Genomic DNA, 24,522 nt, shown 5'->3' on the forward strand with positions numbered 1-24,522 from the left:
GGCCCTCAAAATAGTGCTAAGAACATGACAGGTGGTTAATAAATATTTGATTCTTGAAAACAAACTTCCAAATTCCTAATTCTGATTTTCTCCACCCAAATGAAGTACTAAGAGCTGAGAGTGATGACGTCTCTACACCTGGATTTCTATCACGGTCACGAACGTGTCTCTTGCTGTGGCCAGTGGACTGATGTAGCCTTTGTGCCCAAGGTGGGTAGGATGTGTGGGTCCCTCTGAGGAGCAATGCAGCAGTGCAATAGAACTGACCTTGTTTGAGCCCTGGCTTTGCAACTAACTAGCAGTGTCACCTTGGGCAGGTTACTTACTCTCACTAAACCTCTGCTTCCTCATCTGTAAAATGGGGATAATAAGTAGTAAAGATAAAATGAAGTGTGATTTTGCAAAGCTTCTGGTACAGTGCCTGGTACTTCAATGAAAGCTTCTGTTATTAATAGTAGGAGCAGTTGTAGTAATAGTAATAGGAATTTTTAAAAGTTGTTCCACTAGAATTTATTGAGTTTGCAGAGAAATATATAAGAAACCCCCTAATTACCAGACTTTGGACCCAGGACTCTGAAGTAGCCAAAGCTGCCTCTGATAAAAGAGAAAATGATAATGATACTCAAACTTGGCTGACCACGTACCAGATGTCAGGCACCAGGTGGCCTGGTTTATGAGACATCATCACAGTTAATTCTCACGATGGCCCACTGAGGTTGGTACATGCCTTCACAGACCTGATCCTACAGAGCTGTACACCCTCTGCAGTACCTGCGGGCTCCCCAGCTCCTCAGGGCCTCCTGGCCTGACCAGGGTAAGAGAAGCAGTACTGCACAGGGGGAGAGCACTGTCTCTGGAGGCACTTTCCAACTTACCCGAGCCACTTGCCTTGGGAAAGTCACTGAATCACTCCGAGCTTCAGTTTCTCCCTCTAGAAAATGGGACTATTAATGGTGCCTACTTTACAGGGTTGCTGTAAAGTTACAGGAGTCAATGAGTGAGGACTCATATCGCACTCAGAATAGTGCCTGGCACGCGGGCGGAGCTAAATACCTGCTGTGCATTTGCTATTTGCTTCTCTTACCGTACCCTCACCATCCAGTGCTCTACTTTAAGTCCCCCATTAAGGGATTGAAAGAATGACAAATTCAGCTGAAGGAATTTTAAGGATGGGTTAGTAATTAAGACAATCGGCCTCCCTTTCCCGCCCCCTCCCCCCGCCCCAAGTCTGTTTGTTCAACTTGGGTGAAGGAGTTTTCCAATGCATTTGCAAAGAAGGTAATTGAGTAATAAATTATCCCATTGATAGGAACAGCCAATATCATTGAAAAACAACAGCATTCTACCTTGTTACCAATAAATCGTACATTTAATGGGCAGTTCTGGTTTAATCCTTTTTCTCCTGAAAACACCATTCTCATATCTCAACATGTGAGTGTTGAAATGGATTAATTCTTAGTAGAAGCGGGGGGTGGGCAGAGGGATGCTGTTCTGCCCTTGCTTCTCAGAGATTAACGTCATTTCAGATATGGTTACAAACAACTGTATTCAAGGCAGCCTGTGTTCACTGATCTCTCAGATTGAATTGGCTGAGTTAGGACTCCATCTCCCACGGCTTTTCTCTGTTCTGAAATTCAAAATGGAAAACTAAGCTGTCTCCAACTGTGTCCGCCCCCCCAATCTCCACCCACACGCCGTCTTTAAAGTATAATTTCTTTCTCTTATTTTAGCTTTTCTTTTTGCCAGTCACCACCACCACCTCTTCAGGAGCTCTCTTTTGGATCTTGGCCCCTGTCCTGAAATGCCAAGGTGGGGGAAGGTCTATCCCTCTCGTGGTAAGGACGCTTGGCCTGGGCCTTGCTGGCAGGCAGCTATCTAGGCCCGGATGGGGCCCGTGGCCAAGGGTGAGGCAGGACAGACTCTGCTCTGAGTGCCTTGGATGGAACTCCCTGTGACGGTGTATAGAGTAGGCAACCGATGTTTGGACAGAACTTTGAGGAGGGGAGAGGAAAAGTTGCTGGTGGAGGGGACAGACGGACAAGAAAAATAGTTTTCATATGCATTATGAAGGGTATCCATTTCCCAAACTGTTTCCCCATCCTGCACCAGTTTCAGCCCCGTGAGTCCAAGCTGCATAGAAGTAGGGGACCTTCCTCCTCAAAGGTAAGGTCATAAGGGCTTACGAACTTGCTTCCTTTTCTTTCCTGTGAGTGACAAAAATTGATATCCATAAATTAAGGTGAGACTTCCTGGAATTAGCCTCCTCTAAAAACAGTTCTTCCCTACGGTCTCCCTGCCCATTGCAGCTGGAGGCAATGGATGTGGGCATACACTACCCCTCGCTCCCCATCCCAGCCACGCCACACAGCAGTGCAGTCGCCATGGCATGGCCACAGGAAAAGAGGGAACGCCCTGTAGCAGGTCTCAAGAGGCAGCAGGCAGTGTCTCCTTCCTCAAACTGTCTCCCCGTCCTGCACCATCTTTAGGCCCCTGTGTCTACAGCCTGGTGTGCTGATTTAGAGGAAGGCAAGCTCTCTCGCCCCACTGAGCTCACCCCAGTGAATCCAGAGTAGCTCTAGAGATTTATCCAGACCCTGACGTTTTTATAGGCATATTTGTTTTACTAAAGTCACCAGAGGCCAATTAGTCTGGACAGTCACTCCTACTGGCATCGCTCCCCCCAGCCCCTCACTCAGGGACTGAGCATGGCTGAAATGGCATCTTTCCCCCCGCCCCCACTTCCTCCCACCCTGTCCTCCCAATCTACATGAATCCAGTTATGTGGGATGTACATGAACTGTGTGAGCATTAAACGACAACACTGTTTCTGGTTTTTTATCCAAATCTCCCTTTGCCAGGATGAAAAGGGAGCTTACTCTCCGGGACCCCTGCTGGATCATTTATTTAGAGCTCTTTGCATTCAGCATCCATGTGTAGCCTTTTTCACACAGTTAGGCCTAAAAGAAATTTGCTATAGCTAATGAGATTGAGATGGGAAAATAGACCAAGGCAGATTGGCCGAAGACCAATACTGGTTTCTCTTCCCCATCTTTTCCTATTGTGATGTGCTAAATGCAGACAAATTATTCCACTGTGAAGTGTATGAGTTGAGGGCAGGAGCTTTGGGGCTGGAAGGTCAAACCCTGACTCTGCCACTGAGATAGTAGGGCCTTAGGCAAATTACTTAACTCCTCTGAGTCTCAGCTTCTCCCTAATTGGGTTATGGAGGAACAAATGTTGATAAAGTGTGTAGCACTGGGCTTGGCTCAAAGCGAGCCACGAATGTTAACGATACCACTTAACATGCATGGAGTGTGCTAGGCTTTCAGTTACCCAGTTTGATCCTCCTGACGTTTCTGTAGCATAAAGAGTGTAGGCAGAGCATTATCAGGGGGAAACTAAGGACCAGAGAGGAAAAGTGAAATGCTTCAAAGTCACACCGATCCTTAAGGACAGAGCAAGGCTAGAATCCAGGAGCTCTAGTTCTTTTTCTTGTTTTTCATTGACATGTAGTTGATGTGCAATATTAATGTTAATTTTAGGTGTATCTAATTCTTTTTCCAATGCTTTTAACATTCTGCTATATTTCATCAACGCAGAGACGGATATATGACATATATGAATCAAATAGAAAAACACACTAAGAGAAAGTATATAAATTATCAGTACACTTAATGATGGGTCCATGAGGTTCTAGAACAAACTAAGCAATCTACTAACTCACTCTTCCCTCGATTCGTCCTTTGTTAGAATCTTATCGTGCCCTTGCTGAGCCCAAATGCCATGTGTGCTGCTCTGTGCTTTATGTATGTGATCTTATTTCATCCTCAGAGGAATACAGGGAATAAGCGGTATTAACCCCACTTTATAGATAAGAAAACGGAGGCTCCAGGCGGTTCAATCTCTTGTTTCAGGTAACAAACTCAATTCCAAAGTGCATTTCCTGAAATTGCCCCACTCAGTTTGCTCTGACTTGTACTGGATGACCGGCCTGCCCACACCAATCAAGATGGAAGGAGAGACAACGGGAAGGACTCACAGCAGGACGTGTAGTTCCTCCAGCCGGTCACTGCGATCCCCTGCGTCTGGCACGTGCTGGCGTAGTTCTGCAGCCAGCTGCAGGCGGTCTGCACGGCGCCGCCATCGATGCAAGAGTCAAACAGGCAGTTCTTGTAGAAGAAAGCGGGGTTGACCTTGCTGTGACACTTGGTGAAGCCTGAGTTCTGGTTGGGGATCAGGCTGCAGAGCTGCTGCACTTTGGAGAAACCTTCCACTTTGGCACAGGAAGGGCAGCGGTCGCCACAGCCAACCTGGCAGAAGGTGTCCCTCTTCACCCAGCTCTGTCCAAACTCATTGACGCTGGAGGCCAGCAGACCCATGGGCATCTCCAGGTCGTCTTCGGGGTTGCCGTTATAGCGGCCACACAGGCCGTAGGTGATGTTCTGCATGCCCCGAGGGACCGTGATGGACAGGAAGGTCTTCCAATCATACACAACCTTCAGGCCAAAGTCAGTTTCCACCACCACATGGAAGCCAAAGGAAAAGATGTTTATCTTCCCTTGTCCCAACTTCAGGGGCAGATAGAGCCGTTCATTGTTGACCTGCAAGAGCAAGAGGGTGGGCACAGACAATACAGGTGGCCCAGGCAGCCCCGCCCCGCTCTTCTAATGATTAGCCTCTGAGAGGCAGCCCCACGGGGGTTTGGAGCAGGTTGAATGAAATCTTTGCATTTAGTGTTGTTTCTCTCCCTCAACTATTATTATTAGGATTTGAACAGACTTAAATGACTATCCTTTGTACATGAATATACCTATTTATTTCAGTGCCTTCTGTTTATAGCATTATTCCCTCCAGGAGTTCAAATTGTTTTCTCCAAGGTAATGAGAGGGTAATAAGAATTCAGTTAAAGTTTAGACTAAAATACCCAAACCTAAAACTCTTGTGTTTCTATTTCCAGCTTTACTGTGGATTTCTCTTAGACAAGCCCCAATTTATTAATTCCTCTAGGATTTTCTTTTTCCTGAGGAATGACATGATTTTGCTGGTGCCTCTGCCTAGGATGCCGTTCTTTACCTGCCAATATCCTTCTCATCCCCCAGACCCTGCTCAAATGTCGGCTCTTCTATAAGGCAGGATTTTCGGAGCTGGTGGTCAGGAAGAATCACTCCCTCGTCTGGGCAACCAGAACATGTTACTTATACTTCTCTCATGTTCTCCTGCACCTCTGGCCAAGATCAAGCACGTGTACCCTGCTACTGAAGCACACATCGCATCTGTCTTATATTACAGCTGGTTGTCTACACCTCTGTCTCCACTACACGGTTAGGAGCAATCTGAGGGCAGGGACCACACTTTATTGATCTATACAGCCACCTTCCCCTCACCCCCTGCTGGGCGCCCAGCACAATGGAGAGGGCACTGGATGCATGTTTCCTCCCGCAGATTTTAAATTCAGAAAACAAGGAAATCCCTTAAGTCAAACTCCGGAACTGCACGGCCCTTGAACCATTTTGATGCAGGTGAGCCAAATCCTGCAGCCCTTGGCTGGGTGAGTGCTTGATGGAAAACAGACTGTTGTGAGGGCTAAGAGGAGAGCTGGGCTTCCTCCTGAAAGAAGAAGGTGGCTGCCCACAGGGTGGTGGTCGTAGATTGCTCCCTGCCAGGAAAGAACCCCCCTCCTGACCTCCTTAATCTCTCTCCCATCTGACACCCCTGCCCCCAGCCCCACTGCTACCACCTTAGTTCAGACTCTCATCACCCTCCATCTTGACTCTTGAATATGCCCCCGACTGGTCTCCCTACCCCGGTACTGCCCCCCTCCTCCAGCCACTCACCACTGCCTCTCCAATATTTTTTAATGCAATTGTAAGCAATTAATTAATACTTAAAACCCCCTGCATAGCTTGAATAAAATGTGGGGTACGCTTAGCACATGGTACAGGGCTCTCCAGGAGCTGGCCCCTGCCTCTCGCGCCCAACCCACTCACTTCCTCCACCCCAGCCATACCCAGCACTTTGCTGCTCCCCAGATGGACCGAGCTGCCCCATTCCACGTGCCATTTCCTTTGCTGCGAGTGTGGTGGTGCCTTCTGTGTCCATCCTTAGCAGTTGTGATTGTGAGTTAACGATAACTCGCAGCTGGCCTTGGCCAAAAGGGGGGCCCTTGGCCCAGGAGGTTATGACACCCCCATCCAGCCCCACCCCCACCCTAAGGGCAGCCCTCGGCCAATGACTGACCAACACGGGGGACCAACTCTGTGTGCAGGTCATGCACCAGAGCTCCCGGTGGCCCAGGCTGATGGCCAACTTAGACCACATCCACGCTGAGCTCTCTGCCCTTGGTTCTTCCCTCACTTTCAGGAATCCCCACCTCAGACTCTGCCTCTAGGGAACCAACCTAAGACAGCAATGGTGTCCTTCCCCCATCCTCTCTTTTTCTGGGGCAATTTTCACCCTTCAAATTTCAACTCAGCGATCTCCTTGCCTATGAATATTGGTCCAGGCAGAATTCACTCATTCATCCAGGAGCCATCAGTTTGGCACTACTGTGCACCAAGCACCGTGCTAAACGCTGGAATAAAGCATAGGGCTCTTTCCCTAGGAGCTCACAGGCATGTGGCAGAGACAAGTACATAAACAGGTAATAATAACATCATCTGATGAAAGCAACGATAGAGATAAATAGATGCACAGGCACCAGACTCAGCCTGGGGACAGAATCAGGGATGCCCGCAGAGGATGGTGCCCACATCCGGTCCTGAAGGCTGAGTGATGTTGTCCAGTCAAGATAAATTTGGGGCTTGGGAATCAAATATACCCACTACTAGATAACTAATAAGGACCTGCTGTAGAGCACGGGGAACTCTACTCAATACTCTGGAATGGTCTATACGGCAAAAGAATCTAAACAAGAGTGGATATATGTATATGTATAACTGATCCACTTTGCTGTACACCTGAAACTAACACAACATTGTAAAGCGACTATACCCCAATAAAGATTTTAAAAAATATAAACACTACTATATATAAAATAGACAACCAACAAGAACCTACTGTACAGCACAGGAAACTCTACTCAATATCTTGTAATAACCTATAATGGAAGGGAAAATGTAAAAAAAGGCTATATATATATGTGTGTATGTATATATACATGTACACACACACACGCACATATATGTATGTATAACTGAATCACTTTACTGTACCCCTGAAACTAACACAACATTGTAAATCAACTATATTTCAATAAAAATTAAAAACAAAACAAAACAACAACAAAAAATGGAATGAGAGTGAAGAAAAGGGAATCCCAAGAAAAGGGTGTAGCCTGAGCTGAGGCCAAGAGGAGGGGAAATGCCTAATAAATATGAGGAATTACAGCAATTGAATGACGCTGGAGCATAAAATGTGACCTTGGGGATGATGGGAGATGAAGATGGAGAGGCGGGGAGGGCCTGGACCACGGAGGGCCTCGTCTATAACGTCCCATGAAATCAAGCCTGAAAAGGATTCATTCATTTTTCAAAGAAGAAGTCGCCAGTGATCTTAGTAAGAGAACTTCAGTAGCGTGATGATACCAGAGGCTAGGTCGCAGAGGTTAAACGGCAAACAGGGGATATGGAAGCAGAGATGTCTCTCTCCGGGAGTTTGGTAGGAAAGGGGAGGAGAGGGATTGGTTAGAAGAGGGATTGGATTGAATCGGGGTCAAGGTTTATCTTAGAATGAATATGTTTATGGGTTGAAGAGAAAAGCCCAAGACACAGGAGGGGGAGGAGATGAGAGACAGGCAAGAGCCTGAGAGGGCCAAAAAGAGATGGTGTAGGTGGAGAGTGGCCATGGAGAGGGGAAGAGATAATTCGTTCTCTGGAAAGAGGACAGGAGGTGAAGAGGGCGTGGTGATGGGTCATTTCAGAGACAGCATGGAGGGGGGAAGAGGAAGAGGGAGATCGTGCCTGGTGAGCATAACTTTCTCACCTGGGAGGCCCAGAGACAGAGAGCACAGGTGTGCAAAGTCACCGAGGGAAGCAGAGGCCGTGGGGACTCCCACAAGCCTTGACAACTCGCACGAATAAACTAAAGGCTGAGCACCCAAGGGCTCATGCGTGCTGGCTGGCTTTTCCTCCTGAGTTTCTACGCATTCTCTATTCCTGGCTACTGGGTGTCAAGGAGGGGGCGATACCTTGGAGAGGCCATGTGCCTGGATTACAGCTCAAGGCCTTCGAGTCCTGTCACTGCCCAGGAGCACCTGGAAAAGGAAGGCCTCGACGCAGACAGGTCTGCCCAGCTTCTCCCTGTCTCTCAGGCCCCAGGAATGCGACCTCCACCCCTACATCACTGCCCTGTCTGTCCCTGTGAAACGGAGGGAAAGAGAGAGGCAGAGGAAGGGAGGGGTGGATAAGGATGGATGGAAGAGGCCGGCGCAGAGGAGGAAGAGAGCAGGGCATGGGGATGAGTGGGGGAAATGTGTTTCTAATACTGAAGTATTGGAAATAAGGCAACATATTCGCTTTTCAGTAGCGAGCTTTCCTTTAAACAACTGGCTTTGATTGCTGCTACAGCTGTTCTTCAGCTGTTCTGAGGTCCCCTTCACACCCCCGCCCTGGATCTCCACTGACGTTTCCTTGTCCTAGGACGCCCTTTGCCTCTTTCACGGCCTGGCCAGTGGATGCCTTCAGGGCTCAGGTCTGGATCATCTCTTGCAGAAGCCTTACCTCCATCCCCCCAGGCGGCTCAGGCAACCTGTTCTCTCATGACACACCCCCCTTCCCCACTGCACGTCACATTTTTCTGGAACTTCATATCACGCTGACGTTCCGTGCAAACACGTCTGTCTCTCCCACTAGACCCTGAGTTCCCTTAGGACAGAAGCCGTGTCTGACTCACGTTTCTACCCGAAGGGCTTGGCACAGAACAGCCTGTCAATGCAAGCCCATCAGATGCAACTGAGCCAGAGTGATGCTCAAAGCTTCCCTCTTCTCTCATGGCCACGGGGTGGGCAGTCAGTGATAAAAACACCAGCTCTGGAAGGTCCTGAGAGCCTTCACCTCGGCCTGGACCATGCAGGACCCGGCTGTGCAGAAGCCTGAGGGAGATGGAGGAGAGAGGCCGTCTCTGTGGAGCTCGGGCTGTGGACGGCTGAGGCGTGGGCTCTGCGGTGCCCAGGAGTGGCTCACCTCTGTCGCCTACCCCTACTCCCTGGATGGTATAAACATAGCATATTTATTTCTAATTTCCCTCGGCTTGGTGGGTTTCCCCACATCCTCAGTACTGCTTAATGCCGAGAAAGGTCAGAATCACAGAGGGACCCGGTGTCCCAAGGAGTCACTTTCATGTCACCTCCGTTTTTGCAAGTACCAGCAGTGACCCGGGCTCTGTGCCGTGTTTTGCCTGGCGCTTCACCGCGCTCTGTCATTATGACGGCCGTTATTCTTCTCTCAGGGAGAGATGGTGACTAATAATAACATCATGGGAAAAACAAACGCAAATCATTGAACAAGCAGATCCTGTAATGCATATTAATAATTCAAAGTAAATGCTAAATCTATCCCCTAGGCCCCAGAAGGAAAGAACCTTCAAGCATCCTGAACTTGGTCTTTCTGTCAAGAGATCTGAAAGCTGTACACTCTATTCCCAACTTGGGCATTTTGGACATCTGGTGACCTAGAAAGAAGAGCCCTGGAAAGGGTCCCCCCACCCCTTTAATCAATTCCTCCTTCATGCCCATTACTCTCTAATTACTCCCTGTTGTAGACTGAATTGTGTCCCCCCAAAAGGTATATTGAAGTCTTAACCCCCAGGACCTGTGAACGTGACCTTATTTGGAAATAGGGTCTTTGCAGATGTAATCATTAAGATGAGATCGTGCGGGGAAAGGGTGGGCCCTCAATCCAATGACTAGTGTCCTTAAAAGGAGAGAGAGATTTGGCACAGAGGGACGAAGGCCATGAAAATACGGAGGCAGAGACTGGAGTTATGCTGCCACAAGCCAAGGGTCACCTACAACCACCAGAAGCTGGAGGAAAGTCTGGAATAGAGGCTTCCCTAGGACCTCGGGGGGAGCATGGCCCTGAGGACACCTTGGTTTAGGACTCCTGGCCTCCAGAACTGTAACAGAATAGGTTTCTGCTGTTTCAGGCCACCTAGTCTGTGATGCTTTGTGACAGCAGCCCTAAGAACTAATATACCCTTCCCTCTGCATTTCTTTGTGGGAGGAAAAAACCAGCTGTGTAGTTCTCATGGCTCTCGACTTTAGGTGTGAGTGCATCTCATGAGACACGCGCCTGGAAGGTGAGCTGACCCAAAGGGAGGGAAACACCTGGTGAGAGAAGAGAATCAGCCACTGGCGAGGAGAGAAGGGAGAGCAGGAAAAAGAACAAGTGTTCATGAAGATCCAGTGTCTATATGTGAAAATAACTGGGTCAGAAAACATGGGCAGCCTCAGATGTCTGTATACCTAAACGTTGAGAGCGTGTAACACAGGGCAGAGAATACGCTTCCATAGTACACTGGATGGGACAGGGCCTGTCAGCAGATTATAATTTACAAGAAGAAAAACCCTGAAAGGTAGAAAGGTGGAAGAGTGTTGAATGTCACAGAGATAAGGAACGATATCCAAAATTGTAAATCTAAGGGTAGAAATATGTCAGAGGAGGAGCAAAGGAGAAAAGGACAAATATGATGCAGCCACATGGACAAAATGATTGATGTGTTTGTTTTAACACAATTGATGAAAATGGAGGAGAGGGAAGTTATTGTAAAGAGCGACTTTGACTATCCGGACATCTGTTGGAAATCTTTTGTGGCTAAAAGCAAGGCATCTGATACACTCCTAACTTGTCCAGGTGGTCATTTCATCTCTCAAAGTGCTAAAGAAGTGACCAGCAGCAAAATAAAAGTCGTAGGAACCTTGGAAGAAAGGGCTTATTATGTTATCTCCTTTGTTCATTTGACAAATGCTTTGAGTGTCATAGCACACAGTATATTCATTTAACATAAAGATGGATTATGTGTGGTTCCTGCCCTCAAGGAGTCCACTATGAATATTGAGTGAGCTGGACATGAACATCATGGAAAAATACAGTACGATTAATGCCATAAATGATAGAGGAACCAACTGTTAGGTGAAACACAGAGGGTACCAATGGCAGTTTGGGTAAAATACCCAAGAAAAGGAAGAAGAATGTTCATAGTGAGACTTCCATCTTAGATGCTAAGAAGGCATACTTTCCAGTAAACGTGAAAGGGAGGACAGTTTAAGAAGCTCAGAAACCTCTCTTTGTCAGAGAAGGGGGTTAAAGAAAATTCTAAGGAAGGAAAGAAGTCAGCAGAGTTGCCCAAGGAAGTCTTTAACAGCTCAGAATTTGAAAGGGAATGTATATGAGAGGAAGAGGAATCTCCTTAGAGATAAATTACACCACAGACCTGGGAGGATGGTGTTAAAAGGTTGACATCCTAAGTCAGCTCCTCCAAAATGCTAAAGCAGTGGCTTGCTGGTGTCCCAAGTGTTGCTCAGGGCGGGCCCTTGGGGGAGGGGTGGCCGGCCTGTGGCTGCAGCTGACATCCTCAGGCTGGACTCGGAGTGCATGGAACTCCTCAGCCCCTACCCGCTCCTGTCTTCATGGCCAAGGGAGTGAAAAGTAAGAAGACTGCAAGGGAGCCCCAGGGTGCTCCAGATGTGGACAAAACTCCTGAACTCCCAGGTCCCCTGGGAGCAAAAGGGAGACTGAAAGAGGCAGCAGGAGGCCCGAGGAGGCAAATATTTTGATCTCAGCTAAGGGAAGGAGGTGGATTAGACAGCAGTACCACTTATTGACGCCTAGTCCATGCTAGGTGCACATTCTCGTATACACACAGCGACTGTCTGAGGCCGCTCAGTGTAGCCAAGCTGGGACTCCATGTAGGTCTGTGCCATCTCCAACACACTCTGCTACGATATGAAAGGCACCGTTCCTACAGCTGGCTCTGTTCCTAATTTGGTGCCTGTGACTTGGGTATTTTTCCCTCTGAGGGCCCTGTTTCCTTATCTGTAAGATAAAGTGATGGGAAGTCTCCAGGGCCCCTCTCTGCTCTAACATCCTCTGCTTTTCCTTGGATTCTGGACCTGCCTGGTTCAGCTGCAGCCTGACTTGCTGACCCGGGACCCCTATCCTCACATCCCCACGGCTCCCCTCCTGGGGTCTGGCCTGTGACCGCTCACCAGCACCGTGTGCTTGTAGGCCCTGTGAATCACGATGCTGTAGCCCAACACGGTCACGTCCACCTGCTTGACCCACAAGGCCAGCGACGGGTCCCGGTCCTCGTTCTTGGCTGTGACGACGAACTTGGGGAACGTGTCTGAGCTCGGCCTGCTTCCTGTGGTGCACAGGATGAGCGGGCAGCTGGTCTGGAAGTCAAAAGGGTAGCCGTCAAAGGTCAGGTAGTGGCCGTAGCCCGAGACGATGCAGGAGGCGTCGGTGCGGGCCTGGCAGTAGTAGAGGCCGCCCTCCTCCATGCAGTACTCGTCACCCTTGCAGGGGATGTTTTCACAGTGGACGCTGTTGTCTGTGCCATTGCAGTAGCAGAAGATCTGGCAGTCCAGGTCCACCCAGAAGGTCTCATTGGTGGCAAGTTGGTGTCCCTCAAAGTTGCAGCCACACTCGCTCCGGGGGACACACTGGCTGCCTTGCAGGGCATAGCCCTCGTCACACTGACACCCCTCGGAGCAGCTGTCCACACAGATGGGGCCCAGTGCCAGGGTCTCACAGGTCTCTGTACACATCATGCACTCCTCGAAATGGCTGTTCTCCGGGCAGTCCAGAGCTGAGGGTGGGTGAGGAGGAGATGGGATTGAGAAAGGGACAGAGGTCAGAGACAGAGTCTGTGTACACTCATTGGTATGCATGGGTGTGTGCATGTGTGTGCATGTATGGCTGTGTGCACAGTGTGGGGGCACATGTGTGCGTGCAGGTATATAAGCTGCATGTGACTTATTTGTCCAGCACGGTGAGCTCAGCAAATGCCATGTGATCAGCACCACTGCCATTCTCATTTGGGGTGATCCACAAGGCTCAGCGAGCCCCTCACTCACGTGCTCCTCTAGTGCACTTAGCTTTTCAAGTAGAAGATTCTGAGGCGATGGGCCTGTTCTGAGCACCTGCGGCACACCAGGCACTGTTCTAGGCATTTTAGTGTAATTTTCTCAACAATCTGGATGGTAAGGACAGTCATATCACCCCTGTCTTATAAGTGAGGAAACTGAAGTTCAGTGACTTAATCCAGCTGATAAGTACTGGAGAGAGATTCGAATCTGCATCTCCCGACTCTGAGTCTCCTGACTCAAAGACTCCGGAAAGAGAGTCCTGGAAGGAACAAGTGCTCTGAGGCTGTAGAGACCTGTGGGTACCATCTCTGAGCTTCAGTTTCTTCTCTTATTAAATAAGGACAGTACTTACCTAGGACTGCTGTTCTGAGGGTTAATAACCTAATATATCAAGCCCACAGTAGGGTCTCAATAAACACTGCACCCTTTCCCTTCTTACACTTCCCTCCATTACAGATAGGTTTCATGGAGGTGTTTCTACTCTACACGTTGGACCTTCCCTGTGTCTTTCATCTCTCTGCTTCTGGTGTCCTCTGACCCCTTCCACCTCCTCACTGACCTCAGCACATGGTCCTGCCCACGTCCTTTATTCACACCCTTTGCCCCTCCTGCACGGCCTTCACAGAGCCAAATCCTACCCATCCTCCCAGTTTCATTTCAAGTCACTCTTCTGCCCAGAAGCCTTCCTTGATAGATCAAGACTGTGCGTCAGTAAGCACAGCACATACAATAACGGCACATGCAGCTCACCATGGAATTCCGTGTAACTTCCCAGGTCTCTTTATTATTTTTGTTTGTCAAAACTTGACATGAGCCGGGATGAACCCAGGAATACAGAAGAAATCTACCCACAGGTCTGTGTTCTCTAAAGATCTGTGAACGTCGTCACCGTCTCCTGGGAGTTTAAGATCTTGCCTTTAAGGCTTTCTTTAGGTCTTATGCATACGATCACTCCTTAAGAGGGTTTTATAATCCAAGGACACAAAGGACACTGTAGAGAAATTGCATGGCAATAATAGTTCCGCCCACAAGTACCAGCTCAACAGTTCTGCCCTATGGACTGAAAGCCAATCTTTTTTCCCTCTGGGCTAAAGGACTGTCTCCACCTCCACTGACTAGTTGTAGGCTAGTTCGGCACTGATTAAATATGTCTGTATAGAGCGATTTTCACATTTGTCTCTAAATTATGAATGTTATAACACTGACTGCAGGTTTATGGTGATAGCAAATAACATGACTTATTTAAATGGCTCTCGTTTTATGACTTATCGTGTTGTCTGAATGTGTCTGAAAGTCTGGAACATGCAGACATGAAGTAATAAAACTTCCCCTGGCTCCTGAAATGCCTCTGAAATTACTTAATTGGGCAGCCTGGCTCTGCCAGCGAGAGCTGGTTAAAAATATCTGAACACAGAAGCAGTGGTTGCCTCTCTCCAGGTCCAAAGAAGATTGTGTTCCTGATTTGCAGCTGTCACTCAATCCAATCCCCACTCCGCAAAACCCTGACCAGATTAACCCCTTAGTACCCAGAGACTTGATTAATCAAGTGTGAGCCCTGGCCCTCCACCCGAGGAAGCCATGCTCCACGTGGCTGCTTCCGTCCACAAGTCTCTCTCTAAAAAAGGCACTTATGAGCGTTTGTTCCAGCTCTTCAGGCCCCGATGAAGGATGGGGAGAAGTGATTCTCAGCAGGCATCGCACCCAGAAAAAGAGGGAATCACTGTCATCCCGCCACACTTCCTTCGCATGAGCCATGCCACCAAGCTGTGCTTTGTGCAGTACAAAAAAACAAACCAGAGACACTTCCTGCTGGGTAGGAGTTCATAGTCTAAAAGCATGGCACAGACATGGCCTGGCAACAAAATGGATTTGGTATGGGGCAGACTCTGTAATCCCGTAATGTGAATGAACTGTAACTAGAAAGTTGAGTACAGGAGCAGGGGCAGAGATCAGTTTAGACGAGCTAGAGGTGGGGCAAAAGAGGATGTGGGAAGTGGGTTAAAGAGAAGGCTTTGGGAAAGCATTCTAAGGTCCCACTAGATGTGGTGGTCAGTAGGAACCTTGGAGCCTCCCTCCCTTTAGGTGACTTTATGAAAAGAGCATGCTTCCAGAATTCCACCTGCAGATTCACAGCCTCTGTTACTAATCCCCCCCCAGTGTGGCTAGGGTCACCAGGGATATAACCGCCCAACTCTGAGATGATATTCCATATGCTCCTCTGGACTTCCAGTGCTCAGAAACCAGAGCATTATTTTTAAATAACGATATGTGGTGGTGGGGGGAGGCGGGGGGATATTCTTAGCTCTGTCTAAGATGTTACTATTGCAAAGGCTTAGAGGCAAGGTAAGGATACCCCAATAGCAATGGGTAAGCCTCACCCAGACCATAGCTTCTAATAACATTCCCCACCAAAATGAATCATGATTTTTCAGAGTGATGGTTGATTATAGGCTGGGGCAGCGAAGGTTAAGAGGTGATGTGAAGCATCTCGTTAATCTAGAAAGTAAGAAAACGACAGAGGCATATCCGAAGGACGTAGGAGGCAACTGGAAGGGGCACCCACAGGCCAAATCTGTCATAATGTTAATGCCAAAATAACAAATGTGATATGAAACACAAACCATTGAAACAAACAGGAATCTGTGTGTCCATGTTGTTAAGATAGATAGATGATTGAGGTAAATAAATAGATGGATGGATGGGTGGATGGATGATAGATGGGGGACAGGCAGGCAGAAGAGATAGGAGGGCTCTTGCTTACAGTAAAATGACATCTGCTGACGGGTACAAGTGGAGAGAGTGCTGGAGCTGTAAACTGTCAGCATGTAATCGTCATGCTGAAGATCAGTACAAGCAAAAGTCCTCAGTGGGCACTAAGCCGAGGAGGGGGATTGTGATGACAAGCAGCACGCTGCATGGTCTTAAAGTACTTCCCCACAGATGGCTCATCCGTCACAAGACAGAAACGTAGCGACACAGAGTGGTGATATTTGACAACCCCTGACCAGGGGATCAATGTGCCCATCACCAGTGAGAGGAGGCTGAACAGAGTGTGCCCCACATGTGACCTGATACCATGAGGAAAACATGCCTCTCCTAGGCAGGGGGCTGGGTGGGATGTAGAGCAGAACCCAGCCATGGCGAAGCATCAAATCCAAATGGAGGGCCATTCTATTTCAAAAGGGGGGAGACTGTAATCTTTAAAAATGACAAGATCATAAGAGACAAAGAAGCTAAGGAATTGTTCCAGACTTAAGGAGACCAAAGAGACATGACAGCTAAATGCCCCATGTGGTCGCGGACTAGATCTGCACTGAGGGGTAGGGGAAAGCCATAAAGGACACGACTGGGTCAACGGGCAAAATTGACGTGGATACTAAGTTATCGCATCAGTGTTAAATTTCCTGAACTCAGTAACTGTACTGGGCTGTGAATGAGTGTCTTGATTCTAAGGAAATATACACTTAACGTATTTAGGGGCAAAGGCGCATGATGTCTGCAACTTCCCTTCAAACAGAGAGTCAGTGAGAGAGAATGACAAAGCAAACAGGGCAAAGTGCTAACAACAGGTCATCTGGGTAAAAGCTATATAGATATTCTTGTAATCCTTCTGTAACTTTAAAATTATTTCAAAATAAAAAGTTAAAAAAATAAACAAACTTAGGTAGGAAGAAATATAATGGAAGAGACATAACCAGATGTAAAGGATGGAATCTCAGTGGTAGCGCTGGTCTTCGTGAGGGCCGACCTTCTTGGTGGGGAAGGGGTGGGAGATGTGGTCCAGGTGGGGCAGTCCTGCCTCCAGGCCTGGGTCCCGCCCTCAGCCACTTCTCCTTCTACCCTTCCATTTACTCCTCCCCCTGGGCTCGCCCAGAACCGAGGGGATTATATGTCTCATCTTCCCAGCAATTATTCCCATTACTATAAGTACTGCTGAGAGGGGTCAGATACTCTGGGCACAAAATGAACAACCAGGCCCATGGGACTCTCTCAAGAACCATTGTCAGGTTTGCCCTGGGGAGCGGGGCTAATCTCTACTCCGGGAAAGGCACCCTGACTGATCACCATGTGCTGAAATGAATGGGGTCCTGCCTTGCCAAGAGAGAAGGCGCCCACTGAGCCATCACAAAGATTTCCGGTCCTTTGACATGATGTGTTCCCTCTGCTAGATATAACCAAGGGTCAGTAGCTAATTGTTCTACAACGAAGAGGGATTGTGTGATTAGAAACAACAATAAAGATGCGCAACAGTCTGGCCTGGGGGGACGAGCCTTCCAGGGGACACATCAGACTAGGGAAGACGCACAGGGTTAATGAGATTGTCCTCGAGTGCGATTGCGGTCTCGGTTATCAATGCCCCGCCCCGGCCGGCCGCCCCCATGGCGTCACCCGAACTCACGGCAGAAGTCGTGGGTCCTCCAGGGCTGCACCTCCACGTCGGCGTTCTTGCAGGCGCTCGCGTACCGGGCCACAGAGTCACAGAGCTCGGACTCGTTGCCCCCGCTCTGGCACAGGCGGAAGAGGCAGGTGCGGTAGTAGGCGGTGACGTTGACCACGCTGTGACACTCCAGGAAGGAGCTGTTGGAGGGGTCGTTGATGATGCCGCACATGGAACGGCTGCGGTAAAATTTCAGCAGCTCTGAGTCGTTGCCGCAGGCCTTCAGCAGGTCCCCACACTCCCCGTTGCAGATCTCCTCAAAAGTGGTCCAGCTTTCCAGGAACACCGCCAGGTTGTCCGTGCACTTGCCATTGGGGAGACAGAACTCCTCGCTGACGTTCGCGTTGAAGAAGCCACACAAGCCCCCCGTGCAGTTGAAGTAGGCGGTGGAGAGCCGGATGTACAGCAGACCCACGTCTGAGTATTGCACGGTCACGACACCCTTGGACTCGACGGTTGTGCTGTTTTTGTTTCGATAAATTTCCAGCTTCCCCGAAGGATGGAAAAAAGGCAGTTCCACTTCCTGACTGTTCACCTGAAAATTCAAATCGCTATCATCAGTTCCAGATACACACAGGGTGCCCACAATTTCCTAGGCTGTGAATAAAGACGTGGCTCTGCCCCATGACTAGCCCTTGGAGTAAGGTTGAGAAGCTGACAGTGTGCGGAAACCACACAGACATCAACTGTTTTTTTCATGGGCACCTTTGTTTCTTTCTTTCCAGCCTCCTCTGATCCAACACATTTGCTATTTGTGTGTGTGTGAGACCCTAAGCTAGTTCCAAACAAAACTGAAGTGTGAGCAACAGTCACCGTAGACGTGTGGCTTCCTCCTGTCCCCGACGTCCTGCCTTCTTCTTCTCCCTTCAAATTTTACTTTTCCTGTGTCTCAGCCCCTTGGAAGCACACAGTATATATCTAATTATCTAGCTGTCCATCCACCTATCTACCTATTATTATTTTGATAAATTAATTTCTGCCAGTGTGTCAATGGGAATAAAAACACAGCCCTTTCAGTTTGTGGATGTATGCTTTATTCACTGCGTTGACTTTTGCTTTCTAAATTAGATGTCATGTGATATTATGAAATGCACATGGCACTGGGAGGAGGGAGATCTGCTCCTCCCTCACCCTCCATCACCCCCGCTCTGCCACCTTCCAGCTGTCAGGCCCACAGCCCTCATTTAGCCCTTTGGGAGCCTCATGTGAAAACAAGGAGTTGCACTCGATATGCCCAAGATTCCTTCTCACTAATGATCTGCGAGTCTGCATGCTTAGTGATGGGCATTTCAGACCAGGACAGCAGGGCGTGAGGCACCATGGCAGGCACCCCTTGTGCTGCTCCACACGGACTCCCATCTACAGGTAAGAGATGCAGCAAAGTACAGGGTAAAGAGCACAGACTCTGGAGCCAGCTGACCCAGGCTTGAATCCCACTTTTAGGGCTGTGTGTCCCGGGGGAAGTTACTTAACCTCTCTGTGCCTCTGTTTTCTCATCTGTAGAATGAGAATAATGATGTTATCTACCTCTTAGGATGAATGTGATACAGCTTAGGCTAGTGCTTGGCACACAGTAAGCATCCTATAAGTATTTGCTAGTCTGGCGAGCTAGTTCTGCTCTAATTCGAGGAATTCCAGCTTCACTCCAGGTCTCCACCTGATGGACTTTTATTTGGTGCTGACAGTTAGAAAATGCTCCCATTTCGGAGTCATTGCCTTCCTAGAATCCGCTCACGGTCAGAGGCAGCCAGGCAAGCCTGAAGAGCGCGGCTCCTTCGCTTGGCGGGACTCATCAGAAAAGTCTCCAAGGCCACAGGGGTCTTACCTTGACCTCCGAAGCCCCGATGCCTCCTATCTTGACCTCCTGGTCGGCCACCAGCATCCGGAGACCCCGCAGCCAAGCAGGCCCTGCGTCCGGCTTCTTCTTGTTGATGTCGATTTCCAAGTACTCTGGCCGCTCAGGGCAGGTCTTGAGGAGCGTGTAGGAGAACTCGACGGGGAAGGGGTAGGCGGCGCCGTCGAAGGTGTGCAGCACCTGGTTCTGGCTGAGCAGGCACACGGTCTCCCGCTTGGGGAAGCAACCCTGGTAGCCGTTCTCCACTGTGCACACCTCCTCGCCACGGCACGTCTTGTTGAAGCAGTACACGTCGCCGCCCTCCTCACACAGGCACTGCACCGTGCAGTTGGCCGTGGCCCAGAAGAACTCGCCCATGGCGTAGTAGTGGCCGTCGAAGTCACAGCCGCACTTGTGCAGCGGGACGCACTGGCTGGTGCTGAGGACAAAGCCTGCGTTGCACTCGCAGCCCTCCGTGCAGGGCGTGGCGCAGGTGTGGGAGGCCGTCAGATCGGAGCACGTGTCCGGGCAGCTGCTGGTACACACGGAGTAGTGGCTGAAGCTCGGGCACTGCACCATGGACACTGACGTAGGGGAGAGGAGAGAGCGTGACAAGGTGAATGACCCAGGGGCTAACCGGCCAGATCCACCACGCACGGGGGCCTGGAGGAAGAACGCTCCTTCTGGACCAGCTGGCACCTGGAGGGAAGGCCGAGCCACCACTCACTGGGGGAAGGGAGACTGAGGGTGTGCGAGAGCGCAACTGCTTTGGTAGTAACTACTGATGGAGCAGGATCTCACTGGATCATCCTGACTGAAATCAAACTTCAGGTTCCCATCTCAATACAGGTTTAGTACTGGGTGAGTTACTGCCATCGAGATGGTTTAAGATCTTCAACTGATGGGCATATAAGTTGGTCTGACTTTAAAGAACACGGCCCATTCCTAGGAGGAAATAAATCCAACTCACAGGAGAAATGAAAAATCTAACTCTTAGAGGAGGAATTTGAAAAAGTGAACTTTCAAACAGGGACCAAAGAAGACTGTGAAAATGAATTCTCTGGGATATTAAAAATAAGAAAGAACCTTAGCTATCTGAAAAGAACCTGTGTGCCTATTCCCCCAGGAGACTGAACTGGAACTGGATGCCTTCTGGAGGCCCTTCTTGCCTTGGAAAGCTTCGATTCTTATTTTAAGAACATCTGAGTCTGGTTTGAGTCTGGCTGACCCCAACAGGCGGAGACTCAAGAGCCTGGTAGACGAGTTCCCTGAATTAAATACAATTCATCCCACTAAAATGAGAGACAGGGAGAGGAACGTGGAGGGTAGGATAGTAGTACCACTAGAAAAAAAATAGCCATTATAGGCAAAAAATTAGGTCATTGGATGCTCTTGGATTGCACAAGGATCAAAGAGAAGTCATATTCAATCTCAACTTGAATCAGGATATGGACACTCCAGGCATGATAGAGGCTGGCCAGTCCCCACACACAAAAACATTTAAATATACTGTCTTTTAGTAGCTTGATCAATTCTCTAAGAATTGATTCTGATACATATTGATTTATATGAATCCAACCTATACAGATAGGAAAAAATTGCCCTCTGGCCTTGGAACTGAAAGAAACTTTTAAATCTCACCTCCATAGCACTCTCAAATGCACGGATAATAATTTTCGGTTTACTCATATGGAGAAAACCAAGGACCAGGAAAGAAACAAAATTCCAAGAAGCAACTTGGTTTTTCGTTTGCTCGTTTTTAACATTTACATAACTAGGAAAAGTGAGAGAGATGTAAGTTGTATAGAAGGAAGACATAAGATAGCTAAATTGTTCCAAACGCTCAATCCAAAAGTGTAATTCCAAGGGGACAGCTGGATTTCCCACACTTTGGGGGCTTTTTTCCTCACCACCCGGCATTTTAGAACAAGGCCTCTTTCCAGGTCTGCTACCTGCCCTGTCTACTGCCCGTTTTGGACCAGCTGAAATGCTCTACAGTAGGAGTCACAGAACCTGAAGGTAGAGAGGAAACATCCAAGGACAAAAATGCCATGGGTTCCATCTGGGAGGTGCATTCTTCTCCCAAAGGCTGCTCTTGATTCCCCAGGCCAGTGTCCACATGTCCCCAACAGCTGTGGGGACAGCCACCTCCAGCTCAGAAACGGCCCCCTCCCCGCTCAACTCTGCCCGGGCCACCCCTGCTAAGGGCCCTCTTCCGGCCACGCATTCTGTGTCTCCTGACCACGGATGCCCATCAGTGGTTTCTTGTTTTCTGGCCACAGTACTGGGTGAGGAGAAAGGTCAAGATGCTTTTACAGTTCGTTCTTTATCATTTGCTATATTTCAACCTCACCCTGACTCTCGGGCAATGTGTCTTAACAGGGAGCTCTCCGAGGAGCCCCGAAACCCTCTCCCGGCCCCCCTGCACAGGCGTGGCCTTCCGTGTGGACAGGATGCCAGCTTACCACACCCAGTCTGGATTCGCCAGTCTCCGATCGGAATGCCCTGGGCTTGGCACACGAGGGCGTAGGCCTGGATGGCCTGACACAGAAGTGTCCCGTTGTCCCTCACACTGCATAGGTCATACACGCAGCTGTGCACGAAGGCCATGGGGTCCACGACAGTGCCACACTCCCACAGGGGGCCGTCGGTCTTGTTGAGGAAGCCGCAGTAGTCGGGGCCAAAGTAGAGGGCTTCGGTGGCCGTGTCACACTGGGTGCAATTATCCACGCAGCCCGAGTCACACTTCCAGTCGGCGTGGTAGACCCGCCAGCTCTCTCCCAGGTCTAGGATTGACATGGCTGGCCTGCCGTCGGGGCGCAGGAAATCATCCAGAGGGTTTTTGTTGTAGTTCCCACAAAGCCCGCAAGTGGAGTTGATGTAGGAGCCTGGGATGGAGATGGAGGCGTAGTGCTGGCCGTCAAACGTCACTAAGAGCCCAAAATCCGTTTCCACAGCAGTAGACATGCCACTCTGGTAGACTTTCACCGCCCCCAAGTCTAAGGTGACGGGCAAAGAAGCCACTAGGTCATTAACCTGCCAACAACAGCAATAGTAAAAAGGCAGGTGAGCAGGGGCCAGGGCAGTGGGTCCAGCTGAGGTCAGGAAAGGGGGGAGGGATGGAGCGACTCAGCGCCACAGAGAGAGTGGCCCCCAAAAGGCTCGGGTGCCAGCGGGCTTGCCTCCCAGGAAGGCAGAGGCCCCAGAACCTTTGAGAGCAGGCTGGCGTTTGAGTTGTGACAGACGTGCATTGCTTAGTGCCACTCTAAACCCCTCTGGGGACCAGGTGCTTGTCAACACTTCCTGGCTGGCTCTTGGGCCAGCTTCACGTCTTTTCTTGAAAGACTAGTTACCTGGCTTTTCCCCCTTTCTCCTCGAAATCCATTCTTTAAGTCTCAGCTTAAGGCACATACTTTCCATGACCCCCTCGCTGCCCTTAGCACCCCAACCCCTCCTCCCAGCTGGAAGGTGCTCTATAAACTGTCCCCACCATCGAGTTTTGAGGCTGCCCTGAACATTCTCTGAGTGTTTCACCCTGTCACTTCCTGATACCAGGCCTATGTCATACCATTGTTCAACACAACAAATTTGAACACCTACTGGGTACCAAGCACGATAGGTGCTGAGAAATAAAGAATAAAAAAAGTAATTGTCTCTGCCCGTTATGAGGTCTGGGTCTACTGAGGAAGAGGGACACAAATTGATATTTATGACATACAGTTTTAAATATGTGTTCATAGGTGATGCAGTGATGCAGTGGGAGAACGGTACCTGACCACTGATCCAGCCTGGGGACGGGGGGTCATATAGGCTTTTTAGGAGCAGTTAAGTCTGACCTGGGTCTTTAGAGATAAAACAGAAGCAGCCAAAGGAAGAGTAGGGGGCAGAGAATTCCAGGACAAGTGAATAAAATCACGTGGTTAGAAGTAGCTGCATGAGAATAGGGACAGTCATGGGGTGTCACTGTACTGCAGAGGGAAGGGAACAGGCGGCTGGAGAGGGAGCTGGACACAGGCAGAGTCCATTCATTCAGTAGATGTCAACTCAGCCCTTTCTGTGTGTCAAGCTCTAAGAGTTGGGGATTAGCAATGAGTGAAACGGACGAAAATTCCTGCCTCCTGGAACTGTCTATTCCTCTTCAGGAGACCAACAGCAAACAAAACCAATATGTAAAATACATAACAGCATCAGAAAAGTGTTCTGCAGGAAAATAAAGCTGGGAATGTGGATCCAAAGTGCTAGGGAAGAGGGTTTCTAATTTTAGACAGGAGGGTCGAGGAAGGCCCCACGGGGAGGGGGATATTTGAGATGAGGAAGAAGCCTTGCAGTTATCTGGGGTGAGAGTGGCTTACGCAGAGGGGACGGCCAGGCCCTGGGGTGGAGCGTGCTGGGCGCTGGGTTCGCACGGGCCAGTGTGGCCGGAGCGGAGAGCCAGGAGCAGGCAGTGGTCGGGGAGGGCAGAGAGATAAGAGCAGCCAGAACAGGCACGGCCTTGTCAGCCATTGTAGAGACTTTGGCTGTGACTCTGAGGGAAGCCGAGAGCAAAGAGAGCGCCCAGAGCAAAAGATCGACATGATCTGACTTCCGTTTTGGAAGAATTGCTCTGAATTCTGTGTTGGGAACAGATGTTGGAGGGCCTTTGAAGCATGTTTTTAAGAGAAAACAAAACGCCACAAAAACAAAAACAACAACTTGGATTTCTCTTCTGTAGGAAGAGCTCCGAAAAGTTTTAAGTAAGAGAATGATGTGGTCGGACTTGTGTTTAAAAAAGTCCACTCTGGCCGGTACGAAGGGTATATTGAAGTAGGTGGAGATTAGAAACAGAGAAATCAGGCGGGCAACTGGTGCTGGAGGCCAGGGCTGATGAGGGCGAGGCCTGACCTGCACCCAGACGTGGAGGAGGGACAGCTCGTGGTGGACACTCCACAGGGCCTGGGGCTTTTTGCTGGGGGGAGTGAGAAATGGGGGAAGAATCAAGAGTGAGTCCCACAGAAATGAAGACGAAGACGTAGAGAATGGACTTGAGGACATGGGGAGGGGGAAGGGTAAGCTGGGACGACGTGAGAGAGTGGCATGGACATATATACACTACCACATGTAAAATAGATGGCTAGTGGGAAGCAGCCGCATAGCACAGGGAGATCAGCTCGGTGCTTTGTGACCGCC

The 24,522-nt window shown here is 49.4% G+C and overlaps 1 protein-coding gene across 7 annotated transcripts in view; it reads right to left on the reverse strand.

Annotated features, from left to right (window-relative positions):
• Positions 1-24,522, reverse strand: part of TECTA (tectorin alpha) — an 82,078-nt gene that overhangs the window by 28,103 nt on the left and 29,453 nt on the right. For 6 of the 7 annotated variants that reach the window (XR_003791421.1, XM_029207745.1, XM_029207744.1 and 3 more), the window contains 5 exons: positions 21,822-22,392; positions 19,348-19,940; positions 17,484-18,057; positions 12,203-12,804; positions 4,040-4,601 (listed from right to left, as the gene is read on the reverse strand). Coding sequence is in view for 6 of the 7 variants with exons in the window: in XM_029207745.1 (XP_029063578.1) it covers positions 4,040-4,601; positions 12,203-12,804; positions 17,484-18,057; positions 19,348-19,940; positions 21,822-22,392 (2,902 nt within the window). In the remaining variant the exon portion in view is untranslated. The remainder of the gene's footprint in view (positions 1-4,039; positions 4,602-12,202; positions 12,805-17,483; positions 18,058-19,347; positions 19,941-21,821; positions 22,393-24,522) is intronic. The other variant, XM_029207750.1, reaches the window with a different exon arrangement.

Source organism: Monodon monoceros, unplaced genomic scaffold (assembly GCF_005190385.1).
Source record: "Monodon monoceros isolate NGI ecotype Baffin Bay Population unplaced genomic scaffold, NGI_Narwhal_1 Super_Scaffold_7, whole genome shotgun sequence".
NCBI lineage: Eukaryota > Metazoa > Chordata > Mammalia > Artiodactyla > Monodontidae > Monodon > Monodon monoceros.